This window comes from Chamaea fasciata, unplaced genomic scaffold, assembly GCF_029207755.1.
Source record: "Chamaea fasciata isolate MVZ Bird 193981 ecotype frontalis unplaced genomic scaffold, bChaFas1.0.hap1 SCAF_1, whole genome shotgun sequence".
NCBI lineage: Eukaryota > Metazoa > Chordata > Aves > Passeriformes > Sylviidae > Chamaea > Chamaea fasciata.
Window position 1 is genome coordinate 143,861,863 of NW_027094086.1, and position 22,916 is coordinate 143,884,778.

At 37.4% G+C, this 22,916-nt stretch overlaps 1 protein-coding gene across 1 annotated transcript in view; it reads left to right on the forward strand.

Annotated features, from left to right (window-relative positions):
• Positions 1-22,916, forward strand: part of ESYT2 (extended synaptotagmin 2) — an 81,646-nt gene that overhangs the window by 42,190 nt on the left and 16,540 nt on the right. The window contains 7 exon segments of the mRNA XM_066200686.1: positions 9,475-9,530; positions 14,288-14,408; positions 15,033-15,209; positions 15,647-15,729; positions 16,955-17,003; positions 17,685-17,774; positions 18,309-18,404. Of these exon segments, the coding sequence (XP_066056783.1) occupies positions 9,475-9,530; positions 14,288-14,408; positions 15,033-15,209; positions 15,647-15,729; positions 16,955-17,003; positions 17,685-17,774; positions 18,309-18,404 (672 nt within the window).

Here is a 22,916-nt window from a genome sequence, read left to right on the forward strand (position 1 = left end):
TTCATGTTTATCCTAACAAAGTAAGCATGGCCCTGAAAAGGATTGAATGCTGTCTTCTGCCGGTTTGCACTATGTAATTGTTAGCATACTCTCTGATATCGTTTTGCTGTTTAATTCTCTCGTAAACAATTTCCATACTCAGTACAGTCCCCAGCTCATTCCAGGGACCATCCAATAAACAAGTTAAATGCAAACATTCTGGTTTAGAGGAGCAGGGAGAAAAGCGTTGCCTTTTTTTTTTCCTTCAGGAATAATGTTTGTCCATTGTCTAGATGTGGTTTGGATTGTCTGTTTCAGTTCTGTTTTTGTACAGTCCTTCTGCAGGAGCCAGTCTGACACACACTGTGCTAGAGCCATGACCTGATCCAGTATGTCTGGATTGCTGCCCTGGGGTACCTCCTGCAGATGCTTCTGTTTGGTGCCTTGTAGGGGAGAGGAAGGAAAGCTGGCAGTGGTAGGGAGGGAGAGATCAGCAGCAGGAATCCTTAGAAGCAGTTCCTGGCTCTGCTCTGCTTGCCAGTGTCTTGCTCTGGAAGGAGGTATCCAAACCTTCCACTTCTGGTACTCCCAGAGCCTTCTGCAGTAGATTTTAACTCTGGTACCTGTGCCCACTCTTTTCTAAGTGTGGTGCATTTGCAAAGTGCTTAACTAGGACAACTAGCACCTGAGAGAAGAAACTGAAAACATAGCAAGTGAAACACTTCTCATTTGGGGTCAGTTTCTGAACTGGTCAGAGTTTCTGAACTTTGGGAAATACTTTGCCCATAGTAATTTTGTCTTTTGTCCTACCCCCTGACACTCTATTAGTGGGACAAAAAAAGGATGAGAAGTAGAGTGGAGTATCATCTTGGACTAAAAAGTCAAGCCGTCGCCGGAAGTATTCAGTTACAAAAATATTAGAAGTGTTTTTCACCCTCCTTTCATTTAAAAAGTAAAGTAGTGGTCAAGGTCCAAGCAAACCTAAGGGTGAATTGGTTCAAAAAATAACCTGAGATAGCCCATAACTTTGACAGTTATCCATGGCTGTTTGGCTTTTTCCAAGCAGGCTTCTCTCCCCACCACAGTGTGTTTTCTCAGTGTTTATTTTTCTAACTTGTGTAGAAAAATGTAAAATAATGCTTTTTATAGCAAGAACCAAATTCTGTTCTCTTACTAGAGAGCAAGTGGCTGGAGCCAAAGAAAGCTTTTTTAAAATGTTTTTGTTAGAAGAGAAGAGGAATTAGCTGGCAGCTAACGTTAGATTTTGTTCTCATATTTTCCAGTCTAAAGTAACTGGCAACAATTCCTCTTGCCCTGTATCATCTGTTTGCTGGATTTAATGACTATAAAAGGCAACATGGCCTATGAATTTACCACTCTCATATTTCTGAGTAATGCATTAAGTTCTTGATCTTTCAAGAGTTCTTACATCTTGTGCAACTTCCTATATACTGTATTTTGTTGTTATTATTGTGAAGTAGGTGCTAAAAAGTTTCATCAGCTTACAAAATAAGCCGGAATAGGTAGGACATTTCAAGGGAGGGAGATATATGCATTCTAATGTTTGAAGTAGTCTTTTAAATCTGAGTGTTAATGCTAGAGAAAAGGTAGCACTGGATTAACAGTCAGGATTTGTGAGGTTCTTTGCGTATTTCTCACTGTATTAAGGTTATGTGTATTTACCAGATAATTGATTCTCAAAGTTTTAGTTCTTGTTTTACTTTTAGCAGAAATCAGTGCATAGTTATTTTGATTTCTGGTTCAGTTATAGAAGTTTATGTGGCTAGTAGTTGTACTGTAAAAGGGTAATTTTCAAAAGCTTGTTCAGTGGCACACTCAGAATTGAGGGTGTGTCCTAACCCAACTGTTTTCTCTTAATAAAAGCCAAAACCCTCCCAATAAGACAAACACATAAAAATACTATTGTTCTAAAAAGAACAATGGCTTGAAAACAGGATATCTTCCAGGAAAAATGGGCAGCTCTTCCAAAGCTCTCATTTTCAGATTCACAGTTTTGCCTTCCACTTGCTGACTTGAGTACTACTCTCCTTCTACTCACTTTTCAGATTAGTTCTTTCCTGTAATTTTGATTAATTTTTATATAGATTTAATTTCATTTAATATTGTCTGCCTTTGGAAAACTGACTGGATTGAACTTTCAAAATTATAAGTCCTTATGAAAATTAGACTCAAAAAGGAGTGCCTGCAGCCATAATGAGTCCCAGTGAAATGGGCTGGAAATAAACAAAGTGGTTTTGTAGAATGTATAGAATGCCTCTAGAACATATGGGACTGTCAGGTTTGTGGAACACCTGGATAAATGCTGATGCACAGCTACTGTCAGAATAATATTTGTTAAGAATTAATCTTGTTGCTTAGGAAGTGAATGATTTACTTATAATTTGCTATAACTTACATTTTTTCCTCCGTGACTTTAGATTTTCGTAGCTTATGGGATGTTTTAAGGGCCGTAACAGTTGATTTTTCCACAGTACCTTATTCTTTTCTCCCTGTGCCCTCCCACACCAGTGCTGAAACTTCTGCTGCTGGAGGAAGCTGGCTAAGGGACGTGAGCTGGCAGGATATTAAACACCATAAGAAGTGCCCAGTACAAATGTGTTTTAGTTGCCTGAGCCAGCTCACTAAAGTCAGGAGAGTGTCAAGACTGGTGTGAGGGTGTGAGCCAAAATGCAGACTGGTAGAAGGGTAGGAAGGAGTAGAGAATGTGGAGAGAATTGGCTTGAATGAAGCTGTGAGTAGCTGACACTATGGAGAACAGCAGGTGCACTGGATTTGTGCAAAGTCAACTGTAATCCTTCTGGTCACTGGCCTGCTGTGTCTTCTACCCCCTCAAGTATACATCTTAGCTCAATAGCAATTGTCTCATTTAAATTTTCAGAGAGTTACAACTGAGAAACTTTTAAACACCATTTCTGTGCAGAGATATGCAATGTTTCCTATAGCAACCAGTGGGAAAACTACAGCACCTACTCTCTGTAGTATTGTTTGAAAGGTTGAGTTTATTATATATTTCCTGGGAGGTACACTGGATAATGTTACATGTTAGATTATTACAACAATGCCAGCACTTCAGTACTGTAGGTGGCGATGGGCTTTGCTCTACTAACAAACAAATTGTACCATGTCTCTGTATGGCCATTCATGAGGCCAGGGGGGGCATGTTAGTCCCCTCCTTGTAACACATTCCTGAGAAGAATCACACCTTATCCCATGGAATTGTATCCTCGTGGCCGGTAGTAGAGCCTAAGTTTTCCTACAAAAGTCTTACACTTCCATAACTTGTTTAGCAGGAAGTTGTTAATCAGCATTTTAAAATACTCTGTGGCTTCTCTTCTGAGATTTAGTATTGCTTATGGCAGCCAAATCAAGCCACAAGGTTGGCAGTGTTTAGAGGGCGCCTTTTGTATTCTGTGAGCTTTGTTTATGGCCCTGCGTGTTCTACATTCCAGTATGTATTTTTCACTTTGTAAAGGTTTCTAGGGTCTTGAGAGCACCCAATGTGTATGGAGATGCTCATTAGTTTTTAGCCTGCCTTTTTGTATTGGCTTGAGAGGCTTTTAAAATAATTTTTTTAATTCTATTTTTTCACCTCTTCCAATGTATGTGTTGCATTAGTTCTCAGTATGGAGCTTTGGTAAGATATGAATTTCTTGGTTTTCAGGGAGATAACAAAATTTGTTTTCACTTCTCTGAGCAGAGGAAGAACTGTAAGAGGTTTGAGTAACTAGACACACAGACTACTTCATTGGAAAGTGTAACTGGTGTCTGGAATCTTGCCTTTGTCCAGTGAGCTGGTTGGTAGATCTGCAAGGCACATCATCTTTCTCAGTTGCAGTGTTGTGGAAAGACACCATCGTTTCTGGCTTCTGGCAGAATTTCATTTAGTGACAAATCCTGCATGTAGTTTTTCCAGTGCCCTGTTAGCTCTGCTGCAGAGAACCAGCTGGCATTCCCAGAATTTAGCTAAACTAAGAGAATTATGCATTGCTTGAAGTCGTGAAAGGAAATGAAATTGTTAAGCTAATTTTTAAATACGGAAAGTTTTTAGATTTGGTGCGTCATAAAAGATTCATCAGCTGGCAGACCTTTGCTTGCTCCCTTGTTCTCCATAGGACTCTTCTGTTAGTTGTGATGGCATCATTGCTGTAACTTCTGTCAGAACCACATCTTAGGGGGTCCTCTTCTACTCCAGCAAGTCGTGATGGCATGGCAGTGGCCAAAATAGAGAATGAAAACCCCTTGTTGTTTTGCTGGACTGTGGCTGGGGGGCTCCCTCCTGCCTGTGAAGAAATACTTTGCCTCCTTTCTTCTCACTGCTGTGTGTGTCTCTGCTGTCAGTGTTATTTCTGTACTTCTGCAGGTATAAGGATTTTTTTGTGAGTTGCCTTCTGGAAAGTTCTTAAGTTGCTAGGAGTGTACCTACTGCTGGTTAGATTATGTTTGGAAACCAAGTGTGGACTTGAAACAACTTTATTGAAAGGAGTGTTGGGGTGATGGCAGGGGGAGACAGAACACTAAAAAAAAAACATGATAGAAGAAAACAAAAACCACATTTCTCCCTGATACCTGCAGACTAAGATTAGAGTGTGTGTGTCACTGCTGGGTGCTGCTGGTAGAACAGGAAACGAAGCTCTGTGGTGGGCAAACGGAACAAACTTAATCTGGAAAGAGAACTTACCTTCAAGTCCCCGACAGTAAAAGCTTAATTTTGCCAGGAGTTTGAAGGCTTGTATTCCTTCTAAAACATTTAATGGCGTAAGATTTATTTGCAAAGCTTTTCTAATAATCCTGTAAAGTTCTTAGCTGTAGTAATGGTTTTTAATTTCTGAGCTTCAGCTTCAAATGGAAGAGGATTTGTCTTTAACTTTTCTGAAATTGGTCTTTGTCTTTATTCCTGTACATTAAGTGGATGAAGAGAATTTCTGATATTATATGGGCTAATTGTATTTCTTGTCTAAATGACCACTTTTAGTAGCACAAATCTCGGGGTTTTTGTGTAATTGTTCTTCCACGCTTCATGCTGTAAGGACTGATGATGGAATGAATGGGTAGGCTTGTTTTTTAGCAAAGGTATTTAATAATCAAAATATTGACAGTGAGGTTGTACCATAGGCCCTGTTTGTGTTTCATATGCTGTGTTGCAACCTTTTGAAATGCTTTTTAGTCACATCAATGCAAAGTGTCTCTTCTCAGTGGCATCTCTTGGGTTGTTCTTGGTTTTCTTTTGGGCTGTGGCAGTTAATACAGAAACAACTGTGATAAACGTTTCAGTCCCGTACAGGAGATGTTTCTCAATGTTGAATTTCAACATGCATTGTGTTGCTCAATGCATTTATTCAGTGAAGTCTATTTAGGAGACAGCACAGGACTTGCTGTGTTAATTGCTGTATGCAATACACTAAACAAAAAATGAAAGCAAAAGGAAATGCAAATATTTTGTCATTTGCTATTTAATCTGAAAACATTATGTAAAAATGTTAAGCAGGTATGAACACCCCAGGATAGGGACCACTTTTGGAATGTATTTATGATGTCCATTTGCTTCTATTTTGCCTATGAATCAAGAAAAAATAAATAATAAACTAGGTTCTTTGTCTTAAAAACAGTATAAAATTACTTCTTCCAAAAGCTTGGTAGACTGCATAGATTCTTAAAGTGTCTCATAATGTACAGACAAAACTTGTGATTAGAACAAGAGAATTAGTCTGAATACTCAGATTGTGGTTAGTCTTATCAGCTCCTACCAAGCTACTTGTTTGCTATATTACTTGAACATCTGTGGGTTTGCATGATTGAGGAAGTAGTATCAAACTGAAATTATTTACACAAAGTTAGAATTTTCATCCTAGTTCAATTAGTTATTTCTTAACTTTTTTTTTCAGATTTAAGATGAGGAGATTTGAGAACATACACTAATAGTTTGCACAATTAATTTTCAAAGAAGAATGTACTGAAATTATCTTAGTTTTCCTGAATGTAAATGTTTTGTGCTCTAGCTCATAGTTTGTTTTTGTAGAACTTTACAACTAAAGCTTACATACCGATGTAAAAAAACCCATTTTATAACAAATTATTTTCAACAAGGTTTTTTTTTTTACATTTGGAAATTAAAATCCTCATAACTTTAAGTTGATAATCATGTAGAAAATAAAATTACAGCACCTCAAAAAAAAAATATTAAAAGACTGTTCCATATACAGTATGGGTTGTAGCTAAGAACTTACTCTCTTCCGAAAGGTATTACTGCCATTTAGCCTTGGTAGTATTCCATAAATACATGAGCATTAACCTTTTCTCACTAAAATAATCCTGCTAGTGTTCTATTAGAAAGTGGGCAAAACTAGTTGTAAATGAGGTACTTTAAAAAAGGCATTCAATACAAAGTGGTCCTGCAGCCAGTGATAGATTTGTGCTTTCACCTAAAGAAGGAATCAATCAATAAAATCAGCATTCTCTGTAGAACTGCTGAAGAGTTTTTTCACTCTAGATTCTTACGGTCTGCTTTCGTGCATAAGAAATGTATATGAGCAGGTAAATGGCTTAGTCTGAATTTAGTTTCCCTCACACAGCGTGGCTCTGTAGGGAGGGGACGTCTGGAACAGGAACTCTGACTTTCTAGAGAAACTACTGGGTCGATTTATTCCATGGTGGGGAAAGATGGAAATTTTCTGCCACAAAGAAGATGACTCCTACCCCATCTGCAAATTTGCAGCTGTGGAACAGATTTGGGGCCATTGTAGCAGAGGAGGGTCTGGGAGCATCCAAGCCAGCAGAGCCTGGACTGCACTGAAGCACCAGGAGAAAGGGGGAAGTGGTCACTACTGAGAGACTCCTGGCCCCATGTGCCATCCTGACCTGTTTTCTCATGAGATTTATGATTGCCTGGACCTCAGTTTCAGCATATTATCAACTGTTAAAGCTTATCTGACCTCAGACTATACCCACTTCTGCTCTTCTGTGTGGGGATCAACACCACCTCCAGAGGAACCTGGAAAGCATGAAATGTGACTCCAGCATGCCTCTGGAGTCAGTTCAGGGGCACAGGGGCTCAAGTGGTGATCTCGGTCCTGCTGGTAAGGGTGAAGAGAAAAGAAAGTGATTGGGAGTAGCCAGGAGGGAGTCATGAACAGGAAATCATGGTTAACCAAGCCAATAACCTTCTGTGATCAGAAGGCTGGCTTGGATGAGGGAAGAATGGATATGAACTAAGAACTATGGATACAGCTTAGCTTGTCTTCAGTAAAGCTTTTGACACTCTTCTGCAACATCCTCGTAGGTAAACTAAGTACAGAGCAGATAAATGGACAGCTTGGTTGAAAAGTGGCTAAACTCTTCAGGCTCAATGAGTTGTGGTCAGCAACATGAAGTTTAGCCGGAGGACAGTCAGTAGTGGCTTATCCTGGGGGAAATACTGGAACCGAACCAAATTCATGGCTGTCCTGGATGGTGGGGCAGAGTGTGCTCTCAGCAAGTTTGCTTGCTTAAAACTGGAAGGAGTGCTTGATACCCCTGATGGGTGTACTGCTATTTAGAGGAGCTTTGACAAGCTGGAGAAATGTGCCAGCAGGAATCTCATAAAGTTCAACAAACAGAAATGTAAAGTCTTGCGCCTAGAAAGCAGTAACCCTGTCTCTCAGGATGGGTTGGGGGCTGACTGGCTGGAAAGCAGCTTTGCTGAAGAAGATACAGGCTGTTCAGCTGGACAGAAAGAGGAAGAGAAGTCAGAAATGTGCTCTTGTGGCAAAGGAGGCCAACAGCATCCTGGGCTGCATTAGGAGAAGTGTTGCCAGCTGGCTGAGGGAGATTTTTCCTTTCTCCACAGCACTGGTGAGACACATCTGGAGTGCAGTGTGGGGCTCCCCAGTACAACAGAGACAGGGACGTGCTGGAATAAGTCCAGTGAAGGGGCACAAAAATAATGAAGGTATTGGGTATCTCTCATGACATCATGCCCCAGTCCCTTAATCATCTTCATGACTCCCAGGACAGTCTGAGCCCTGTTTGTAGCACAGGCACGGTGCTAGCTGCTGTAGCTTGTTGCTGTATGTCCCATGATATGTCTTGCCTTTTGTTCTGGAATATCTGGTTATTACATCTTACTTTTTTTCATTGAAAGGATAATGAATTTCTTTTTTCTGCTTAATTGTTTTTTACAGTTAGGCCTGGTAATATTGTTCATAGGTAATGTTGTTAAAATGTTTGCCACCATTGCAAAAGTATATTAAGTAACAGTGTTCCCTATATGAGTAAATCTGTTATGAGTTACCTTTACTGGAATTATTCACAAAGGAAACCACTAATTAAACTATTAATAGATATTAATATTTTACTTCTTTGTAAAAGAATGGCATGTGCTATTTTTAAAAAAGAAAGTGAAGGTAGGGTAATGATTCCTGTCTGTGAAAATATACAACATTGTTCTTGTAGAGATTTGTTGGTTTGTTTTAGCATTTAGCTGAAGCACCACAAATAGTTTCTTAGCTGAGGAATATCAAAATCCTTTTCTCGTGTACTTATACTTAGATTGGATGAGTTGGATTTGGAAACATGGTCGTAACTGGGTGGGTTTGGATTTGTTTGTTGCTTAAATATTTTGTTAACTTCTGTGAAGTTAATAGAAATCATTCAATGAAGAGAGAACTAAGGGAAGTCTGTTGGTTTTGTTAACTAGATTAGAATATTATAGGATCAAAAAGGATGTTTTAAATTAAGTTTTTAATGCCAGCAACCCTGAAACAGAATAAGTACCTTTATATGGCATAATATTCTGCAGAGATTTTCAGTGAAGAAAGTATGCATGATCTAGCAATTACTTATCCCTTTTAATTATTTCTGAGGATTTTTCTCACTTTGATACTTAATCCTTTTGATACCTTTCTTCTTTATCAGTGATAGAATGAGCTTGTGCCTTGAAAACAGCCTCTTAGGTTTGCAAGCTTTTACCGTGTCTCCCTGCCACCTTGTTAATCCCAATTCTTCATTCTTTCCGTTGGTTATGTCTTCTAGACCTCTTATTTTCCTGGTCTCGCTTGGGATTCTTTGTCAGTTTATTATAATTTGCGAATTCATGTTAATGACTGTTCATCTATATATAACAGGTGTATCGTGACTCCAGGAATATTTCTCCAGAAAATAGGACCATGTTTCATTATTCTATATGGGTTGTACAGAGTAGCTCCTGTATTTGTGTATATTGGGGGGTGTGTATTTATATGAATGGCGGAAGAGTGGATAAGAGAATGGTGAAACTTTTTATAACTTTTAAAAAATGTGTCTAAAAATTCTTAAGAATGGAAGAGGGTTGTTTCTTTGTTGTTTGTTTAAGAAAATCCTGGAAACTGGTTAATTCTCCACTGATCAGAATCTATAACAATTGTGTTTATTTCTTCAATGATATGGATTCTAACCTGCTTCTCTTTTTTTTTTTTCCCATCCTTTTCCCACCCCCTTCCCTCTTTTCTCTGTAATTCACAGCTTTTGGAAATTAACTGGACTGGACTGACCAATCTTCTGGATGTTCCAGGACTGAAGTGAGTAAACCAAAAGCAGTGTTTAATATATCTGCACCCCAGTAAAGCCCAGAAAATCTCAAGACCATCAGCTGAATAGTTTCTAGGTTAGATGACTGAGCAGTTCTCTTTTAATGTAGAATTATATGGAGTTGCTCAATTTGCAGAAGGTAGTGATTTCACCACAAGTCAAAGTTATGCCAAAAGTATATCCAGTAGGTCTTGTTAAATACTTGGAAAATATAATTTGTAATGTACTTCTTCTAGTGTTCTCAGCATTTCCAGATTTCCAGAATCTTATGAATTTCCTATCTGTCATCTCCTATGACTGCCAGTGGGTTCATGACATCTTGGTTCTTGACTTTGTATGGCAATCCATCTCTATTTGCTTGTGTAAAGGTAGTTAGAAATACCTTAAGACTATTAAAATTAACTAAAGTTTCTAATATCTTCAAGTGTTTACTTTTAAAGCTTTCAGTTTATTATGTGAAGATCAAGTGGAGTAGAAAAATATTGACCGTATATAGCTATAAAATAGCTTAGCTTACTCAGAGCTTTTCCTAATACCACATGATAAAATCCCAAATTAAAAAGCATTAATAGAGGTGCAAATCAGGCTGCTTTGAATCATTACAAACCTGATAAAGTTAAATCCGTGAATATATTAATATTTATCAGGTTTTACTAGTTACCCAGGGGCTTTTTAATACGGAGACAATGGCCAAGGAGATAATGGAGGATCTGATACACACTTGGATTTTGTGACTACCCATTTTATTAGATTCCTACTCTCAAGAGTTGGATGACTTCAGGATTATTTTTTATTGTTTCAAAACAGGAGTTTGAATTTAGGTATTAAATTAATCCCTTAGTAATCAATTGCATGATTGAAGTGAATTTTGCTTTCCTTAGACACGTGAAGCCATTGCATGGAATCCCAGCTGAACAGTTTGAAATTAGAACTTGCTTTAAGTAGGTTAATAGCTGCAAGAACTGCTTATGTTTCAAACCTGCTTAAGACTGTCTCTGAGGAAAGAGGTTTTCTTGTTGAGTGAGAGAAAATGGCTTCCAAAATACAGCTTCTGAGTAATAATTTACTCTTTTGATATAACATGACTAAATTTACATTTAGTACTTAACTTTACTAGGCTCCTGAGACTCACATCCTGCTACACATTTGCCTGACTGCAAACACAAAACCTCAGATGTAAACAAAGTCTCGCCAAATATCTCAAGTTTATGGTTTCCAGAGCAACCAAACTTGGCCACATATGCACAAACCAGTGCCATCTAGAGTGGTATAGTTTCTATAGTAACTGAGGTGACTCATGCTCTGCCTTGCCAAGAGGTTTCTTCAGTGCTGTATTTGTTTTTCTTATCTGTATAGATAAGTTGTGTATTTTGGTCTGACAACTTGACATATTGTAGTTGTTAGAAACAATGATGAACAAGAGATCGCTGCCACCACAGGTACCTTTTTAGTCCTATGGCTGTTGGCTGCACACTATTTGCTTATTTGTACTGTTTGCAAATGTCCTCTACTAATTGAATTTCAGCATTAACTGCTGGAAGCCTCCCTGTCAGCTGTTAACAATTTTTATTGCTTTTCCTATATGACTTCACAAGAAGAACACACAAGTGATTCATAATCCGTCATTAGTGTAGCTTGCGGAGAAGAGGAATTAAATTCTCCATGTGGGGAGGAGCCAGGCTGTGAGAATACTCAAGTGCTTTCAGGAGGGGATGTGGATGATGGGATGATGTTGGGGTTGCTTCAGATACAGTCAGGAATATGCTGTCTCTGCAGTATGAATAAAGACAGCACAGGAAAAATATAAAGCTGATAAAAACTGGTAAAAATTAAGTAGAGCTAAGTAGAGAGCAATACAAAAGAGTAAGCAACTAACAATTATTTTTCGGTAATGAAATTGAGCTTTTGAAGACAGTCTAATAAACTATATGAAACATTGCACACTTCTTTCATTTCTTTGAAGTGAAAAAATAATTGTACGCAGAACCATTGACTCTAAAGTTTTATGATCTTAGGAAGCTGTTTTTTAATGATGCATCAACATAAGGGTTTATATTAATGCACCTTTCTCTGTCGCTTGCAGTGTTTTCTCTCTGTTTTCCATAGATCAGACCACTTAATTTAGATAACAAAAAATGCAAAAGGTTGTAATTTTTGCCTTGTATTCATGAAGAATACTTTACATCGTAGAGCACCCCAGCTGGCTAATACTAGATGAGATTTCAACAGCTTGAAAGCATCATGTTGTTTTAGAATTCATTTAATTCATTAGTTGCATACAATCTTCAGTGTTCTTTTTCAGCTCCCTATATTTAAAGTTACGGTATTTGCTACCTTCTAGAGTCTAGTTTCTCTGTGTAAAACTTGGTGAATCTTCATTTATGCTGCCTCATTTTTCTCAGGCGTTTAAGTGAAATTCAAGGAATAATGTTGGGATAAAATTGTGAGACTTACCTTTGGAATCAGAGTTGGGATTTGGTTCTGGCATAAAGGATTGTGAGTCCTTCCAGTGCTTGAGTTGTGTTTTTCTCTTATTTAAGCAGATTTGCTACAGCTCCTTTTGAACATTAGTCAGTCTCTGAGCCTTATGCTAGTCTAGAGTAGGTCTGTTCATGCCTGTGATCACCTAAGGTCTGTGATCCTAAGGAAATAGTAGAGAAGAGCAGGGCAGCCTTTCTTTCAAGGCAGCTCTGGTGCCATTGCTTTCCTTGCACTGCTCCTTTGCTTTCTGCGACCTAGGTCGCTTGGTTTTCTCCATTAGTCATCTGTTCTTAAGGGACTGAGCATAAAGGCAGAGCTTTCTCTTCTTGCCATGTAGGGACACTAACAAAAGCAGGAACAAAAAAGCTTACCTGATCTCTATACTAGAGTTTTGTCGTTAGACTTGTATTTTGAAAAGTGTGATTATTGCTTCCGTAGTTACATCACCTCAGCTTGGGTTTGGTTTTTCTTTTCCTTTTAATTTTAAAACTGGTTGAGATGTTTATCTTAAATTTTTTTGTCAGCTCTTAACAAAATAAATAATTCTATTTTCTTGGCTCATTTCAGAGAGTTTAGAATCCATAAATTGAAGATTAGACGTCTGGCAAAATGAAACTTAAAAGTTTGTAAAGCAGTATGTTAAAATAATGGCTAAATGAAGCTACTCTTCAGATAACATGAATATCTTATATTTGTCTTAAAAGTTATTGAAACTGTGAATTTCTAGGGTTCACGTAGAAGGAAAATCTCTATAAGTGTGTTTGGATAAGCTTTGCATGAGGGGAGGGAAGAGTCCCTAGGGCGGATGTGCATTAGCTCACAGAAGCGGAGAGAAAACTCTTTTCCTTTGAGCAGTATCTTAACATTATCCACTGTTTTTTTCTTTCTAACCAGAGGCCTGCACAGACCCATCCATTGATTTAAATGTAGCCTTGATATCTTTCTGTTCCTGTTGTTCTGAGTACCATTAAAAAGTCAGCCATGTTCCATCATGCATTCTAGTTATCTGGATTTACAGTGGAAGTGGGCAGCCAAGAGGATGCAGGCTGTTCAGGTTGCAGATCTCTGGCATGAAAATCAGTGTGCATTGCTAGATTGTATTTAATGGGTTCATTCTGTTGCCCATCTCTAGCATAATGTTAATTGCTCACCACTGCATTTTCTTTCCAAATGAAACTGTAACACGGATCACATTTCACTGCAGCTTTGGTGTTTTTATATTCTAGCTCCTGAGTCAGAGTTGTTCCCAGCTTCACATTCAGTCTTAGAAAAACTTTACGAGGTGCTCACACTCAAGTGCTTCATCTAAAAAAATGTTCAAAGTAATCAAACATTATCTGCATCTTGACTTAGTCTTTACAAAGACTGTAAAAGACTTTTTACAGTCTTTATAAAAAGACTTTAAAAAGGGAATCATTGAGTGTATTTCAGAGGAGAAATTGCAGCTCCACCAGCTTTAGTGAGAATGCACCTCTGCAGTTCAGAGTATCTGAAATACAGTTGTAATTACCTCACTGAACCTTTGTCCATCCTCCTGAGACATCCTGGGTGCTTGTGTTCCGTGTTCTGCCTTTTTCCTCTGGAGGCAATGTGTGTAACCAGTGCTGTTGTTTTGACAATGATTTGTTGTCAGTTCAGACCTGAGCTGGGTGACCTTGTAGCTTAGGAAATCATTCTCTTCTCTGTGGAGGGGTGTGGAGTTGGGTTTTTATGTGATTCATTACCAGTGTGGTTGCACTGCCACTCCCTTTTCAGTGAACAAAACCTGTTTTGCTTCCCTAGGCTACATTTTACTCAGCCATGAGCTTGTGTTCTCTGTGTCTGTGGTTTAAGTGATGGTCCTCCCAGCTCAAGAGGACAGCTGTTTTCGTAACAATACAGGAATGGGTAGCCAAACTTCCAAGGACAGAGAAATGATTACTGAAATACAAAAGTAAATAAACAGTTAACATCTACTTGATTTTATGCGTTAGAGGCAAAAGAACTTATGCAATAGCCTTTTACCCAGGCTGGTTTTAAAAGGCAAGGGGGAGGGGGAAATTGGGCTGTGGCAGGGAAATGGGAACTTTATACTCATCCCTGCGGTTTCTGCTGTTCAGCTGTTCAGCGTCAGCTGCTTCCACCTGGTGGCCGTTTGGGCAAGAATCGTTTAAGTTTACAAACCAGATGTGTCTTCTGCTCCCCCAGAAATATTTTCTCCATTTAGGTTGTTAAGCAGAAAAAGGAATATTTTTTTGAAGTAACTGAGGATTCTTTTCTCCAACAGTGGCTTATCAGATACAATAATATTGGATATAATATCCAACTACTTGGTCCTTCCAAATAGAATTACAGTCCCCCTTGTCAGTGAGGTGCAGATCGCTCAGTTGCGGTTTCCTATACCAAAGGTAAGTAAGTTTCTGTTCACAGTAATCGTTGGGCATTTCATTTCTTCTGCAGTAACTGTTCAAAATAATCTGTGTGAATTTCAAAATACAGTTACTGCACTGGTACAAGGTGCTGTGAATTCAATCACTGATAATAACTCATTTAATTTATAAACAATTTCTGTGAAGTTGATGTTTCAAAAGAGCACCAAGAAAGATTTATTTATTTATTCTGTTTTGTTGGAATCTTAAACATCTTACTTTTACAGATTGCTACAACCTAGTTTAACTGTAGAGCTTAAAAATAAAGTAGCATGTTTTTTATATTATCATGGAAAATAACTATTAGCGTGCTTCACTAAACATTTGTTGCTGTTTTTTGTTACTCATTTCCAGAAACCTGATATTTCTTGATGTAACTGGAATGTTTCTGATGGTTGATGACAGTTTTTCTTTTCAGGAGTCTCTTGAGTGCTAGGTCTGTTAAGTGTGTGGCTCATCACTGACATCTTCTATTTACAGTATGTTCAAAATAAGTTTCATGTTAAGGAAATGACAATGGAAATTATAAAATATCTGTTGTGTAAATTGTGATGACGTGGAAGCTTTCAGATTACTAAACAAACTCATCTTTTCTTTTTTCAGGGTGTTCTAAGGATACACTTTATTGAAGCTCAGGACCTGGAGGGGAAAGATACTTACCTAAAAGGGCTTGTCAAAGGAAAGTCAGATCCTTATGGAATCATCCGTGTAGGCAACCAAATTTTCCAAAGCAAGGTCATCAAAGAAAATCTCAATCCAAAATGGAATGAAGTTTATGAGGTATAACCAACAAAAACACCTTGTTGTATGTTCTTCTGTACAGAAGAAACAAAAGAAGAAATATCCTCTTTCTTTTGTAAAAGAGGTTATTTTGGGGGTGGCCTTAAGCAGCTTCTTGATGTCTCCCTCTAGAAGCCCAAAGTTCTGTAGCAAAACAGAAATTCTCCCTTGATTTATAGCCTTTTTTTTTTTCGTCTATCTAGACTGAGCATCAGTAATTCTGAAAAACTAGTTTGGGCTTTTAGAGCAAACCCTGACATATTTTATCTGAAAAGCTCTTAAAATTGCTCTACTCATTAAATTGCAGTTTTTAAAATCATTTGCTTACTGATGTATTTTGTTATACAAAGGTACTGCAGCTCAGAGTTTCACTGTTATTATGCCATTTAACCAAGCTGGTCAGTTTTACTGATAATGCCCTCTCTCTGAACTTGCAGGCCTTAGTGTATGAACATCCAGGACAGGAGCTAGAGATTGAGCTCTTTGATGAAGACCCAGATAAAGATGACTTCCTGGGAAGGTAAATGTTATGGAGAATGTGTTTGTAGGTATTGGAAAGAGATGAAATATTGTAATTTTTTCTTCAATTATTATTTTTATTTTATTGCAGTTTTCTGCTATATAATTTTATTTATAAATCAATTATCTTGGTAGTAAGTAATTCCCTAACTACTTCATGTATTTAAATACATTTATATGAAAATGTTCTTGGGTGTGTATATGCACATCTGTATGTTTACATCTTTTTTGAAAAAAACAGGTAAGTTTGGTGGGTACCCAGAATTGTGCCCTAGCTTCTTTAATGAGCTAGCACTAAGTCTTAATCTTTTCTTCAGGCAAAGTTAATGTAGTTTTATAACTCTGTATCTTCATCTTCATAGCTTCTAAATGACTGTCTTGAGTTTATTTTCCTCTTAAGAGCTGATCTTAACTGTTTGATTAAAGAAAGCATTTTGCTGTAATGCTTTGGCAAACATGACTCACTCTTTGACTCCATGGGCCATAGGTGTTTTCCCATAAACATTTCAGAGTTTTAACCAGCTTCTTTCTCTGGTAATTTGTCACCTTTATTTCTTGCAGAGTTTTGGAACTTCCTATTGTTGCTTTCCATACAGAGTAGAGCTCCCTTAGCTTTTCAGCTCCTCTCCTGTCAGGAGCAACAGTACCTACTTCTCATGAAAATGAAGAAGTAGGTAGTACTAAGGCTTCCTTCTCTTTGCACTTCCCTAATTTTGCAAAGTGATGGTGGGAGGAAGTGACATAATGTGTACATCAGTAGTAATTAAATAAAAAGTCAGACAAATGTTCATGCAGTGGCATGCAGTTGTTTGCTCTGTTTAATTTTTTATCAGATTCATTCCCTGCTACATTTTTAGCTTGTGTGAACTAGAACTCTCCCAGACACTGCCAAAGCATGAATTTGGTCGTAGCAGATGTCCAGGTGCCGTTTGCAGTGGGTAGTTTGGATGTGCTCTGTTTTGGCTCATACACGTGTGAGTTATGTTGTGCCAGTTGCCCTCATAGCTACACTATGAGCTCTAGTGTAGGCATTTTCCTGGTATCCTGCACTCATCTTTGCTCAGCCATTTCAGTCCCTACTTCTTCTTTTCTTAGGTGCTAAAAGAACAGTATTTTGCTCTTTTGATCTCAGTGGATACTCGGCAAGCATTGGGTAGTGCTTGAGTTCTGTGCTAGATCTTTTGTTTCTTGGCTAAAATACTACTTCTTTTTCTCCGTTTTTCTAGTTTGATGATTGATTTAATTGAAGTTGAAAAGGAGCGTCTTCTAGATGAGGTAAACAAGTTCAGTAAGTTTTGGTTTAAACAGGCCCATGTGTTGTACAAGTAGTTGTTGCATTATTTTTTTCCTGGGAAAGTTTCGTTCCTGTATGTGCAAGAATAAGCTTAGTGCTGTAGAAATAGATGCCCTGATGATCAGTACAGTGGTTTAAGAGAAATCTAAACTGGTGAAATCTGAAAAATGATAACGTTCTTTATCGGTCTTAGGGTTTTAAGGTTACTCCTATGCAAATGAAAGAACCAGTAACTTAGATATTTAGTGAGAAGGTATATTTGCAAGAGCAGAGTAATTGCAGTTAATTGCTGGGCAGAGTAATTTTTGTCCTATATGTAAGAGAGATTTTATAGGAACATTGTGCAGAGTTAGATTTTATAGGAACATTGTGCAGGGTTTGTTTTCCCAGAACATTTTTACAGAACTTTAAGAATTTTCTTGGTATTTTAAAGGTGCTTTTATTGTATACCAAGATGTTTGTTGGGGTGGTTTTATCATTTTGCGTTGTAATATTTCATGTAAAATATGACACTTTAATGGATCAGATCTTTTCAGGTTATGTGGACTTCAGCTCTGAGAGATTCTTAGTAGACTTTAGTGCTTCCTAAATGTCCTGAAGAACCAATTGCAATCTTACATTTGTTTGCCAGATTATTTCACATTACTTCGCTTAATTTTCAGTGGTTTACTTTGGATGAAGTGTCCAAAGGAAAGTTGCACTTAAAACTGGAATGGCTCACATTGATGCCAACTGCTGACAATCTAGACAAGGTATTAAAGGAACACATTACTTTCATTCTAATCTTAATTGTTTTGTGGGGTTTTTTTTTGTTTAATTGTTAAGCATGTAACCAGTTCTCTAGCTGCTGTGAATTTGCAGAAACCTGTAACTTTATTCCAAGCTGTCTGTCTTTAGAAATCTCGAACTGGTGATAAACCAGTCACTGGTTTAAATGAGGTTTTCAAATGCTTTTGTGGTTCTCTCCTTTTCTCCTAATGTTACTGTTTGAGAATATCTGCTAACATCTTATTAATCTGGGAGATAAAGCTGGATATGATACTACAGTCTGTCCAATCTAAAAAAAAAAAAAAAAGTAGCAAACAGGATGCAAATTTCCATGCAAATGGTTTTGAAATGTTTGTATGAGTCTTGAAAACTTACTTTTTATGCTTCATGCTGTGAATTTGTGAATGTTTGCTTTCTGGGAGATGGTTTTTTGGTTTGGGTTTTTTTTTTTCCAGAAATGGGACATATTTGGTAATACTTGGTTTCCAGAAAGGCTTACAAGTGTGTTTTTGGTTTAGGTGCTAACAAGCATTAGAGCTGATAAAGACCAAGCTAATGATGGGCTTTCATCTGCATTGCTTATACTGTATTTGGACTCAGCAAGAAATCTGCCTGTAAGTTATGTTCTCATGGATACCCTTTTGTCACAGAGTTTCTTGGGTACTCCCAGCATGTCTTGCTTGGTAGTGTGACACACTGCTTTACTAACACACATTGTGCCATCTTCTCTATAATTCCTCTTCTTTCAAGAGTGTGATGTAAGGTCCACTTTTTTAGTAGCATAGCATCATAGCTACATATTTAATAAAACATTACTCTTTATTCAGTGTGGTTTTTCTTTAAAGAATGCTCCTTTCCTGGACTTGAAAGGCTGCATGTTATTATTACACAGCGTTTTCCAAAAATCGTTTGGGATTAGCATGAGGATTTTTAAAGAACTAACTGGGGAAAAAACCCACTTCCATGAGTTCAGGTAAAGTTGCTTGCTTTGGCTTAGGGTATTGCTGGAGATTTGAAAGTATTGAAGTCCTCATCATGAAATTAGTACTATGCAGTTGATGTTACAGTGCCAGAATACTTGTGTGAGATTTCTATCAGATTTTTTTGTGCAGTATGGTTTATTTGCTTGTGCAAAACATAGAAATAAATCAAGTTCTCTCAGTCTATGTATTTATCCTATGGGACTGTGAAATAACTTGTTTTGGAGTTTATTTCAGGTTAGTAAAGTACTGTTCCTGGTTGTAATTGACAGCAGTAATAAAGTTTACCCTACCATAAAGAGATAGGTGAAGCTTAACCGAGTTTTGCTGGTTTTCAGCATTGTTTTACATGGGAGGCTCTGGAAGTGATGACTAAAATATTAATCAGACAATACAGTTTTCAAGCTTTGGGGTTTTTTTGCATGCATTTTGCAGATTTGTCTGCAGAAATTTAAGTTAAATTAAGTTAAATCAGAGTGGTAACAAATGAAACCTTAGTTGCCCAAAGAATCCACATTACTGACTAGTGATTTCATGTCTGTTCCAGGGTGTATAGAGCAGAGTTTGGAAGTAGTATTTCTAGGCTGTTTTAAAAGCTAAAAAGACTCATTTGGGACAGATCCTCATGTCACCTTTTTAACCTCACTGCATATTGAATTCAGGCAAAATCTGTAACTCAGCAGAAAAAGATATAGAATTACTGCAGTACAGAGTAAGCAGTAGCAGAGCAGAATAGAATAGAATTATGGTGTGCTTAGCATGAGTTTCAGAGTACTGCAACAGACAGAAAAATTGTCTGCCATCTGTTTTGTGTATTAGATTCAATTGAACCAATTTATGTATTTTCTTGTTCAGCTACTGAATTTTACTGAAACAGGTACAGATTTAATATATTTGGTAAAATACACTAAAGTCTCTTATTTAAAAACATGGTGTAAAGTTCTCTCATATACCAGTTCCAGTCTTTTTCATACTGCTCTGATTCTCTGTTATGTTCTCCATCAAATACTCTGAGGCTTTGTCATAAACTAATTTTTTTGTTTTAAACAAACTTTCTCTAACATTTTCTCCCTCCTTTGGAAAGATTAGGTTGCAAGTCTCAAGTTCTACCTTATTTTGCAGACAGTATTTTAATTTCAGTGCATTTAATCAGTAGATCTCTAAACTCTAGGGCACAGAAAAAGGGAGTTCATTGCACAAAGATGACCAGTTAGGAAATTTGGGAGCAGCATCCCGAATTTCCTATTGCTGCATTTGATATTCTGTCTACAGTACAAGAATTGCCTGGGTGAGTTGAGAATGATGGTCATAGTGTGGGACCTGTTTAATCCTCTTACTTCTTTCTTCCTCTACCAGCCCAGAAAAGCAGTTGCAACAAATGACTCAATATTTAACTTCAAGGCATTTTCTTTCCAGTGTTGTAAAGAATAGAATGTAGTAATAGAAAGTAATGTGGAACAATTGAAAATTCCATGTACAAGTTTACTACAATAGAATAATATGATACTGTGTTAAATCAAATTTCCCAAAACCAGAGACCAAAAGGCTTCACAGTTGTGTCAAATAGAGGGGAAATACCATGGGAAGATGTTTTATGGAGGAGAACTGAAAAGGTTCCTGTACATTCTAGAAAGACAATGTTATGGAGCTTCTACATGAACTGCAGTTAGTTGTACTAAATAGACCTTTAGGATTCTAATAAGGAGCAACATTTACAAAACTAAACATGAGATTTGCTGGTTTCTCATGTTTTACTCAAATTCAGTGTTAGGGGTTGTGTAGAGCAATAGGAAATGAATCTCTTGAATTGCTTGTATTTACGGAGAAGAGAGAATTCAAAGAGAATGAAGGATTAAGATTACGCTGACCCTTATTAATCGTTTGAAGACTTTTGTGCACAACTTACGTTACAGTGAAATGTTTTCTACATAAGTAATTACTTTTTATTACCTTGAAAATTGCCTTAAGTGAATGCTTACCACTGGTATATTTTAAATCATGCCTTCAGCCTTGTTTTGTTCAAGTTAGTGTTGGGCTACCCCAGCACAGGCCTTTCTTTTGCACAGGTGCATCATAGTTGTGAGTTTCTGGCACACTGGGATGATTTATCTGGAAAAGAAATAGAAATGGTGTAGAAGGCTTTTCTCTAAGTTAGTAAACATTAGTTGGATCTGCCATATAAATCTGAACTACCAAGAGTGAGCTTGGAAAGTCAGTTAATATATTTGAATAATTAATTAAAAAATAAGATTCAAAAAACATTCCACCTTGCTGTGCTACAGAAAGTCATTTAATGGATGAAAACTATTTGTAATGACAAATATTTACTTTTTGTTTACCTACTGTTTTCTCTGGAATCCTTTGACTATTTTCCTTAACTTTTCTGTGTAGTAAAGCTGCTTATGCATTCATTCTGCCACAATCCCATCACTCTGCTTTCTCCTTCCATTTCCATCTTCCTAAGAGTATCTACGAGGGAAACTTTGGGTGTGGATACTTAAAAGAGAGGAGAGCATCGGGACTAGTCTTTTGTGAAAACACTACCTCACTCTATAGAGCACTATTTGTGAGTTCTCTGGTGTTGTTTGTATTGTACCTTTTCTCTGCCAGAGTGTGGATTAGTGCTACTAAAGCCACTCACTCTAGTGGAATGAGAGCATGCAATTTGTTTTCCTGCATGGTTTCAACAAGTGTGCATTGTTTTTGTGCTATTTTTATTGCATTTTAAAGGCTACTTAAATTTCATTGATCAGCATATCATTGGGTAAGTAATTAACCTTTTATGATAAAAACCCAAGAAAAGTTTATTGTGAAAGCTCTTTACATTTAACTTAAATTGCTGATTCATGGAGAAATAAAATGCATACTGTACTAGTACACTGTGTGCTGGTTAACTGTTGGCTTCTATTACAAAGAAATTTAAATAATAAATATTGCAACCAACATTCCTATAATTTCTTTAAAAGGTGACACACTCAATGTTTATAAGAACTTGGAACCTCTCCACCCTGGTTCAAGTTGCATTAAAAATGGGTGCAGTTCATTGTGCTTCCCAAACTATAAATTCCCTTGTAAATTCTATCTCACTCCATGATGCTCCTTGTTTTTCAAATACCCAAGCTCTTTTTCTTTTTTTCAAATTAGTCTGTAGTTGGGAGAATCCAGGCTAGGGTGAACTACCAAGTAGTATTTTTTGCTTGAATTTAATGTTACAAAAATTATTAGAAACTGATGAGCCTCTGAATATCTTATACTTAAATTTGGAAGTACAAACTTGGTATCTTCAAAATGACTGAGAATCGGTTCAGAATAAGAATTGTTTTGCCAGAGAGAGGTGAGTTTGTCTTTGGAGACCGTGCAGATATGTTTGTTACAGCATAATCCTTGATTTTAAAACACCTTTACAAAGCCCAGCAAAACCCTTTCTCTTAGTTTCTCTATAGAGGTTAAAGTATCTAAAAAGTTATAACCATTTAAAAATCTTGTTAAAAATTAATGAGTGAGAAAGGCAATTTGTAACCTATGGTTGTATAATCTTGGTGTTAAAATTGTTAAGAAGTTGCTGTTTCTTTTAGTTACACAAATACCAGATACATCCTTAAAGTAATTATTATTTTTAAAAAAGATCAAAATGCTGGATTAAGGGTGTAGCACCGATTTTTTTGTGGATCTTGGGATCTTTGCATTAGGACAGGTTGTCTATATAGAACAACATCTGTTTAGAAATTGGACAAAACTTTCCAAATCCCTGAATCGATTTGTGAGTCAGAGTGGAACAGCAACCATTCCAAGAAAGCCAGGTCTGGATTCCTTTCTGCAGCACTCTGAGCTGCCTGGCTCTGCAGTTTTCCTGGATGCTGATCTTGCTGCAAGCAAGAGGAGGAGGAGGGTTGTGGCTGGAGGCCAGGAGAGAGGAGAGGTCTGTAGTAAAAAGGATAAAAACAGCTTCAGCAGCCCTAGAACTGCACTTGTTCCCAGGGCATCCTTAACCACGGGCTGTTATACAAACATTCACACCTGCAAGCTCAGTCTCTAACTAGCATATAACACGAGTCACTGGGGAAGTGTTAGAAAGGGAGCTAACTTGTTGTGGGGAGAGGAAAATCCTGAGTGCTCTCTGTTGCTTTCTAGATAGTTTATTGACAG